At 31.7% G+C, this 10,458-nt stretch overlaps 1 protein-coding gene across 1 annotated transcript; it reads left to right on the plus strand.

Moving 5' to 3' along the window:
- The first annotated feature begins 4,019 nt into the window (after window positions 1-4,019).
- LOC134690148 (Krueppel-like factor 8) lies at window positions 4,020-10,252 on the plus strand. Its single transcript, XM_063550128.1, has 4 exons — window positions 4,020-4,146; window positions 5,370-5,580; window positions 6,071-6,569; window positions 7,275-10,252. The coding sequence occupies exons 2-4, from the start codon at window positions 5,377-5,379 to the stop codon at window positions 7,679-7,681; spliced, it is 1,110 nt and encodes a 369-aa protein (XP_063406198.1). The 5' UTR covers window positions 4,020-4,146; window positions 5,370-5,376; the 3' UTR covers window positions 7,682-10,252.
- The last annotated feature ends 206 nt before the right edge of the window (window positions 10,253-10,458 follow it).

Here is a 10,458-nt window from a genome sequence, read left to right on the forward strand (position 1 = left end):
AGCTCAGTGAATTTTATAGTTTGGTCTTATACACTGGCCATGCAGGTTGTGAGAGGGTTGTGTGCTTATCAAAATGTTAGGAGCCTGTACTGTAGTGATTGTCTTTGGTTGTTGCTTTATTTGTATTTCGCTTGTTGTTTTAGTGCATCATGATAGAAAACTATCATGTTGTGTAGTGGAATCAAATCATAGCCTTATGCGGAAAGCACCGTTATGTTCAATTTTCTACTTTTAATATGAAAGCAAGGACGATCAACTTCTACGGGAATATTTTGAATCAAGAAAAGACGAGACTGAAAATCAAATTTGAATAAGACGAGTTATCTATCCAAAGGAATAGAAAAATGATATAATTAAGATATGCAAGCAACTCAGTATATATATAACAAGCATTATGTGAGTATTGCATAGCAATACATAGTCCCCTACCGGTTAAAAAAATCAGCGTAATGGAGCTTTTAACCTACCACTAAATTCTTCAACCAATTTACTATAGAAAAGAAGAGAATCCAAAATGTCATTTATCTTGATACAATGTATCTTTAAATAAATGAGTTATATCCTTTGAACAGAAATATAGTAATAAATAAGTATTTCATTAAAAATTAAATTCTGGGGAAAGTGAAAAATAAATGAGTGAGTTATTTCCCTTTAAACAGAAATCTAGTAATTATAGGTATTTCTTCATAAATTTAATTCTAAGTAAAGGGCTTTAACTGAACAAGGAGAAAAGCTTAAATCGTGAAATCGAACTTGACCTGAAACGTGTCATGATAAAACAATACACCAAATAATATCAAATCAATATCTTCAAGCTTAAAGAACAAATCAATATATTCAAGCTTAAAGAAAAAAAGTCCGGAAAACTGATCGTCCGGACTGACGGATGGACGGATAGTCAGACAGAGTGCACACCTAAAGTCACCTTCGACTTCGTCAGAAGAACACTTTAAAAAGATATCTTTTAATGCGGTCCAATGCTTTAGGTACATGTTAGAAAAGGCCACACTGAATGAGAATTAACAAAATTTTCCTCGAAATTCATGGCGATAGCGCGTGGTTGCCAATATGGCAGAAAAATATAAAAATGTTCAGAAGAATATTACAAGATGTGCAGAATGTACATATTAAAAATTCCATGTTCAGTCTAAATATGATTGTTCATGCTTGAAAGGAACCCGTTGCTGCTTGTCGTTCAAGCATGCAATTGGCATTCTACAAGAAATATATAATTCTGGCGAATGAGGACAAAAAAAGAAAGCATACTTCTTGTAACGTTCTAGGCCTTCATATTAGAACAACTCTTACAAATTTTAATCTCTATATTTCTACTGTATGCGATCCAAAAGCGGGTCCCTATCAAGCTGCTGTCAAGAATATTGTACCATGCACTACTCGTATTATATCTATCTATTTTTTACGAGAAAATGCGTGCATGAGACATCTTTGTCACTGGTAAAGAATCCAAAGTTAATTATTTAAGAGACAATTACACGGAGAAGGAAATGACACAAGCGTGAAGAGACGCCCCTTATGATAATAAAGTTAGACTGTAGGTGCAAACGTCGATTACTTTTGCCGTGTGGATTCGTTGTTCCTTCTCACAAGGACGTTTCATTATAAGTCCGGTATAAGCTTACCAGCTTTATGTATAATTTTTTAAATTGTTGTTCAAAAGTTTACAAATCATTTATAAGCGGCTGTGTCATTCATTTCTCGGTATAAAAAAACCAAACACAGTATATCATTCAAGCATGCTATATATTAGCGAATGGAGTGGAATTCCTGCTCATGTCTGTCAGGTGCAGAAAAACAAACAGAAATGTAAAAAAAAGTACATGTGTATTCACAGCAAATAAAATATACTGTAGTAGTAGGAATTGAGAATAGTTCGTATAAGTTTCCTGCAATAACACAAAGGGGCACTGCTCAAGGAGCTGTGTTATTTACACAGTCCTCTTCGTGTCTGAATCGGACAAGAAAGCCAAATACTCAAACAAGTTTTTGAAATAAAATTTATCAGCAGCAGTGACTGATACGTGACTTATCATGCTTCTGTGTTCATAAGCCAGCTTATCTCTTGCGTTAGGAGAATCTTAAGAGTTATATGTATGATCATAATCATGATTGATTGACATTAGGTTATTTTCTATTACATTTAATAAACTATGATTTTACTATGAGGTGTGGTGAACAAAGGGTCCAGAGTAACAGACGATGGGTCATATTATATATTTTTTATTATTACAAATTTCTTACTTGGTTTACTTTGATATCTAGTATTAATCAATTTAATCAAAATCAATCATAGTATGTACTTTATTTAAACTATTTTAAATTTACTTTATATTATGTTTGCAAGTTGTATTGTTATTATTCTGCTCATTTTGGGCACCGTGATAGACAAATCATAGTAAAATGATTTGTTTGTTTGTTTTTGTTATTAAAAAAATGGGACAACTTTTGAGTTATTTCTTGAAGTAGGCGAACGAGGTCATCATTAAAGTTAAAACATTAGAATAGTAAATAATATTCATCCTCGAAACCTTCGGAGTTACAACGAGTACAATTCTGTCATTTAGGAGAGTACCCTGATACCTTACGCACTCAAATCTTTTAAAGTGGTGTGATGAAATTCTGATCTTAGCTTCGTCTGTTCAAAATTCTCCCTAATGGAAAAATATTTTATTTTTCTCTTACAAACCAAAAATTGATTTAAATGTAACAAAATTTCTAAGATTACCATCTGAATTTGAAAACGGGGGAGGTGGTCTATGCCCCATAATGTCAACAGGGAATACATTGACGAGGGTGCTAACGAGGGGTACTGAACACGGAAACACGTGAAATAAAAATCGCAAAAACGTTGCACGAAAAAGAAAAATCGTGAAAACGAAGCACAAGAAGGAAAAAAGTACCAGAAAGTCATGATCACTCAGTCGTTCTTGGAGATCGTGTAGCCTTTATTTATGGACATAGTGACCTTAAATTGCGGTCAACTTTTAGCGTCCGCTACTTGCATCTTTAATAGTTAAAAAAAATATTATTCATAGTAATTCATTGATACAATATACATATTGCAAAAGTAGAATGGTAACAACATACATAAATTTCTATTAGATTACACAAATTTAATTCGAATGCGGCACATGCACGAGAAATTAAGAGCACAGACACGAAACACATAAATAGATATGGGGAAACACAAAGCACGCAAATCAAGCTAAACACGAGAAAACGAGAAATAAAACGTAAAAACACGAAAATACGGGAAATAAAAAGGCCGAAAACGGTACACGAAAATAACCCTTTACCACCCTCATTGGTACTATAAAGTTCAATTGTTGTGTATTATGGTGCTATTATAAAGCGGCCCTACTTGGGAAATGAGTTGACCCAATGATTTAAGTAAGAAAATACCGAGTCTATACCCATACCAGAGTTTGTATTTTAGTATACAAATCCTTGCTATCTTCAAACAGTGAATGTCTCGAATTATCAGACAAAATTATTTTTTTATGATTACCTTAGTCCTACATATCCGTATGATTAAACTAAAAATCCTAAAAGGTCTAAATAAACTCTAAAAACTACAACAAATATTGGCGTAAATTTAAATTGTCAACAAAGTTGTATATATATGATAATATACAATCTAAAAATAAACTCAGTATAGTGTCAACTAGTATGTGATATGCCCCTCGAGATAGGCCGATAGATTGATGAATATCAGTACTAATTTTAATATAAACATTTATATAGTGAAACGCTCCTTATATCACGTTCAGGTAATTTTCCAACGGTCTCCATGTATATGGAAGGTAACATTATGTATTTCTTTTCTCCGTTTGATTTCCAATCATTCTAAAACCACCTTAAGACGTGCTGCAATACACATCATCTTAACAGAATAAACACTAAAAATCCACGTGCAAGATCATCTGAATACAGTCATGGAATGCATGATCACTTGCATCTGATTGGTCAACACTCAGAAAATAGAGTTTTTCATTGGCTTAGAAATCCCCGCCCTCACCCAAATAATGTGTTTTGGAAATAATTGTATATTCACAACGAAGGAAGGCTTGTGTATTCCTCATAATTCTTACATCAGAAAATAATTCTAAGACACATTCGATGTTAAAGGTAAGCGACGTTCATATACTAAAACTTATTTTATTATCTTTCTTAAAAAAAAACCAAATGCGACTTCTGTTCTGCTGTTTTTCTCTGTTTTCGTCTGTTTCATGATCTGGTTTTGTTTCAGTGTAAATAATGAATGTGCACGATTGTTTTATTATGTATTAACATGTTATCTGTCGAAAATAACATTTTTTTAATATATTCGAAATAAATGAACGAAAGACTCTTGTTATGAAAGGTCTTCATTGTTTATTATGAGGAGTTATTTCCCTTACTGATCATGATTTTGACAGCTGATCGATCAAAGTGCAGTTCGACACAATCATCATATTATGGCTCTTTACAACTGAAAATAATTTGCATTCAAAGTAATCTTTTAACATAGTGAATATTTTGTTATTTGCTGGCGAAATAATTAAGTTTTTTTAAGGAAACATGCTTATCCAGGTTAGGGGGTGTGTCATTGACCTAATTGTGAACATTTCGGTCATGAACCAGTTTCACCCATTTTCAGCGTAAATTTATAAAAACACGACACACAGCGTTTGGAATACTGATAGTGTTCTATAATAACTTGATTTAATGAGATATAAATTGATTTATCATCAGAAAAAGCATTGTGTATAATATGCTATATTGACGAGAAAGCATTAGACGGTGTCACGTGATAGAATACCTTTTGGGGAAAACTTAGTATATAAATAGAAACATGTGTGTTTATTATAAATAGAAATTAAAAAATAACAAAATTTGATAAATGGAATTTAAATGCCATTTCTGTTTTAGAAGGTTATAAACTATACTGGAATTAGCTTGCATTTTTTTCCAGATTGCATAAGATGGTAAATAAATACACAAGAAACTCAATTATTACATTTAATGGGAAACATCTTTCTTTGTTTTGGTATTGTAGCTTCTGCAAAGATGAAAAAGAACATGTGCCAGAAGCTAAATCAATTTTTGTTTCTAATATTCATTAACAAAGTTGCATCTGATTTTTATTATCTTGGTTCTGCAATGCATTGAAACTTTTCCAGGTGTGCACACTACATAGTACTAGGTCTGAAATTTGGGGTGCTAATTAGTCCATTTTTGTCGACTGGTAAAGGCAAAACCTTCAATAGATAAGTGTCTTACAGTTTAATTGTCTATATCAAGTTTGAATTACATTTGAAAAAAAAGATGTTTTAGCATTTTATTTGCATATCTTTCTCACATATTTTCAGACTAAAAATGTGTATTCAATGTACCTTGAAGCAGCGCATTGATGAATGCAGTAATACAGTAGAGAAGGAAGCTATAGAGACACTTTTATCAATAGGCAATGTTCTCAATTCTAAAGACTACTGTGAAGTGTACAAGGCACGTCAAACAGGTTCTATGAAGACATGCATACAACCAACTCCTTCACCCAAAAAAGAATCTAAGCTTGCCATGGTAAGTTCATACAAAACATTTAATTCAGGAAAAGCTCTGAATTTTCTAATGAAGAAACAGGTTTGCTGTTTAATCATATGGGCTAAATAATCTGTTACTGGTTAACTTTAAATTTAAAATAATTCCTTCAAGATGACCAATCAAATTTCATTTTGATACTAAATGTTTGTTCAAAATCACTCTTTGATTGCCATTTATTTAAAAACCAAAATGTTTATTCCCCTCACTGAGAAATACATCTATGATGAATTGTGTTCATGGGTGGTTTATCTGATTGTACATGTAATTAATCACCTCCAATCAATTGATTCACTATAATTCACTAAATAACATTAAAGAGTGATTTTTAACTGAATCATTTTGTGTTGTATTAAACCAATGAAAGACAAATGTTTTCAAGGTGTAATGATTTCTAAAATCGTTTTGATACTCCCGATTTTTAGAACAGAAATCTATAGATTGCTAAAATGATGTAATATTTTGCTTTCAGCTTTTGAAGGAAGGAAAAATAAATGACAACGAACTTCCATTTAATTGTCCAAGTCTTGTACCGAAAATAGTAAACAGTGCCGTAAGTGAGACAGGAAATTCCAAGATATCTGAGGTGACAAACAATGGATATGCATTGAATTCTCAGTCAGTGCTGAACAACAACATTTTAAGAAATAGTCCACTTAACATTAATACATTGAGTACTAATCTACCCAAAAAATCAACAGTCATCAATAATAGTTCTTCACAGCCACTTGTTCAGGTCATTCTCATTAACAACAATACAGTTCAGCCACTGCAGCAAGCCATGACATGTAAAGCCTGGTTAGATAAACTTTGTCCTATTGCACCAGCTCCACCTCCAGGAAACATGACTGTGGATGATATCATTAATTCTAACACTGGTAGAAGGAGGAATTATGCATGTACATATGATAGTTGTGGGAAAACATACTTCAAGAGCTCACATCTCAAAGCCCACCATCGGACACACACAGGTAATTCACTTTATTATATGCAACTTTAATAGCATGCACTAAAAATTACAAAATGGACATGCACTCAAACCCATTGAATGAAAAAAAGGTAAAAACTCCGTTTGGCTATTGATACCTTTATTATCATTTTGTTCATTTTACAACTATACAAATTGTGTTAACTTTGATGATAGTGATGAACGACTTTTAAATTCCAGCAGCAAATTGAATGCATATTGAGGACAAGAACATTTTATTAAAACTTGTTTGACCCTGCTTATGCTGAGTCAGATTTTTTACTTGGTAGTTTATAAGGTGACAGTCTGCAGGAAGATCAAAAGATCGATGTAGGATAAAAAAAAACTTAAATCAAATAGTTGGGGGGGGGGGGGGGGTCAACATTGCTGCAAGTTTTGTTAATCCAAAATCAATTTTACATATATATCCCTATTGGTCAATCTTTCCCAAATTAAGTTAAGAAGGGAAAGGGGGGGGGGGGGGGGTTCAGTGAAAAAACTATGTGAATTAAGTTTTATTTTATCCTACATTGAACTTTTGATGTTGTCCCTAACTAGACGCATTATTCTGACTCGGACAAGTCTTTGCTCTTATTCCTGAAGATAGGAGGCTTTAATACACACATTGAATATCAAACTTCCTTTAAATAATGTTTTAGTATAGTACAAATGTATATAAAACCATTATAATTATGTGTTATTATTTTAGGTGAGAAGCCTTTTGAGTGTGATTGGGAGTCCTGCAATAGAAGATTTGCAAGGTCTGATGAACGTTCTCGACATCGCAGAACACATACAGGAGAGAAAAAATTCACATGTGAACACTGTGAAAGGCGATTTATGAGAAGTGATCATTTGGCTAAACATTTACGCAGACATGCAAGTAAAAAAGGATCAATATCATCAGACAATAGTTCAGCTTCACTTATGTCATGGAGCTCATCTAGATCATCCACCAGGACATGGCATTCATCTGTATCAGAGGAGAGTTCAGGGTCATGGCAAAATGATGAGGATAGGTCAGATGATAACCAATCAGTTGATTCATATGATTCCTCATCAGTAGGAAGTGGGTGTGGTGACATTATTGTAACCCCCATGGAAGTGACTGTGTAGCACGCTGTGTAGCAATGATCATTTAGGTCTTTAATAACTATCCCAGTGAAAACAAGCAATATTTTTTGTATAAATAATTTGTGAATGTTTGATTATATTAACAAACTTTTTGTGAAAAGTTGATTTGTTTTAAACAAAACTAAAAAGTTATTATTTATGGCATACAATGTATATTCCCATGACAGAGAATACGGGCATGTTTAACATGTTTAACGTGAAATTTGTGTAAATGTTAATGTGCATTCTTTGGTGTTTCAATTGTTGGCATGAGGAACAACATCTAATAATTTGATATTTAAAAACTGACAGAAATAAGTTCATGTACCTGTTCAGGTAATGATGTATTGCCAGAGGCAGGTAATAGTTTTGTCATATGACTGATAAAATATTAAACTAAAATGTCAGAAATGTTAATTGTTTAGATTTAATCTAAAGGAAAATCTTGTATTGAAACTTTTTTATCAATTTATAATTAGTAAACATTGTAAAATGTAATATTTTCAAAAATGAAATGCCACATTTTAGAGGCATTAATATCAAAAAGTTTACCTGTATCAGGTGTAACCATAAATGAACTTCCTGTAAGGAAGTAAAGGAATACATTTATTGGAAAAGAACCAAGATACATATATAAAATTAATAGTGCTTTCATTGCTGTTCCCACAACTTTGTATTTGGAATTTTTTACACTAGAATTGAATCCTCATAGATTTATTAAAGGACCAAGATACTTAATAAAAGTTCCATCAGAAAAAAAAAATCTGTTGACCATTTTGATGTACTAAATAGTCTAAGCATGAAAGTTTTTTGTACTTTTTACCTAGACTAAATGGAATTAGTTGTTGAGTGAGATTTGTGTGTATGTAAGGTTGTTAGATGGTTGTATATTTGTATAATTATATTATAAATATTGTGTAATATAAAATACTGAATTCTACAATTAGATCGTTTATAAAATTTAAATTTACAAAATGTTTATGCCCTAGAAGTATTCAAGGCGGAAGCCGTAATGGTTTATGTTAAGTGCAACGCAAATGGCAATGAAGTTAAACTGAATGAAAGTAAACTATGGCTTTTTAATTTATGGCAAATTTTCAGTTCTATGAATGTTGTGAACTAATCACAGTTGATAAGATTAATTTTTTTGACATTTTTTTTGGTGTAAAATTTTAATGGCCACCGACATATCTCTTCCTTTAATATGTTTTTTTTACTTGCGTGTTTCTCATAATTTTTTATTTGATTTTCATATTAATTGATGGTGCTATCGATATATCATTCCCATTACTTTTTCAGAAGTATAAACTTCAAACTAGTATGTTTCTTTTTTTTTTATCAGTATAACTAGACTAGGGCTAGAAACAGAATAAATGAAATAATGTAAATACATAAATTTGTAAGTGCTCTGGACACCCTAACAGACACTGTACTGTGTTTAATGTGAGCATTTATTGTTGCATCTCTTTGACAGGTATAAATAATGTTATTCCTGAACATGTTGAAGTAGAAAATAAACAGCAAAAATACAACTTTTAGTATGTTATGTCAGTCCGTTCAGAGGTTGCCTAATATTAAAACATTTAATTTTACGGAGTTTCTGAATTTACAGAAATGATAACTTTTAAAAAGATCTTGTAAAATTTTTTCAATACATGATGAGTTTGAGAAAAGATGAATGTTTATAAAATACTTTATACTGTTTCAGGATGTTGTCATTATATATCGTTTGTATGTAGTACTCGTGTTTTCTTAAAACTCAGGAACTCATTCAGAAGTTCAATTTTTAGTTTATGTAACGTCAGTGTAAAAAAATTTGTGAAGTACATTGACATAAAATGTATATAGTATCCATGCATTTCTAGTCCCTCTGAGCAAAATTTTTGTCAAGTTTTTATATTTTCTGTAAGGTATCTTGATGATTAAAATTTTTACAAGTAATACTAGGTATATGGGTTGCTTTTGCTTAAGCATTTGAGTTTCAACCAGAATGCAATGCTCTTTTCCATAAGATAAATGGATGTTTTGTCAAATATCAAGTTTACTAACTTAACGCATTTACGAAAAAATAATTGCAACATGTATTTGGATTAGCATTTATGCATGTTAATTGCACATATTCTAGAAGGCTTACTTCTCCTTCAAAATTCAGCAACTTGCATGTAAAAGAAATTGCTTAGGCCAACAAATATAGTTTTCTTGGGTTTCCTGCCTCCATACAAAACACTGAATTTTAATGCCTACCCTAAACATTAATTGGACAGTTTTGGTTAAGCACTGTGTATGTCAGTTTTTGGTTGAGAACCCTGAGCATCCCTATAAACATTGACAAATGATTGATATAGTGATTAGTTAAAAAAATAATTGAAATAAGAATAGAGGTAGTACTCTGTTTTTGTCGTTTCCATGATCATATCAATGCAATGTTTAGATTTAGGTCCCATTTTGAAGTTATCTGGTCTCGTGTTCATGTTGATTTTTATTGTGTGTTTGTAAAAGATATATGTTATTTATTAATTTGATGCAATGCAAACTATTTATTATTTTTCTTTAATTAAATTGATTACATTTTTACCAGTTGTGTTGTGTTTTTAGCTTTACCAATGATGCCTCTATAAAATCCATTAAACATATTCCCGCAAGAAGTATTTATATACATTGGTCAAACAGCGCAGTGTAGTAAAACAAATGAAAATCTTTCTGCCTTCAAGATTTGCTAAGCAAGAAATATTATAGAATACATATCAAGGTCAAAACTAGTATGTTTCTAGTCAACATGA

The sequence above is a fragment of the Mytilus trossulus genome, chromosome 1, assembly GCF_036588685.1.
Source record: "Mytilus trossulus isolate FHL-02 chromosome 1, PNRI_Mtr1.1.1.hap1, whole genome shotgun sequence".
Taxonomy (NCBI): Eukaryota; Metazoa; Mollusca; class Bivalvia; order Mytilida; family Mytilidae; genus Mytilus; species Mytilus trossulus.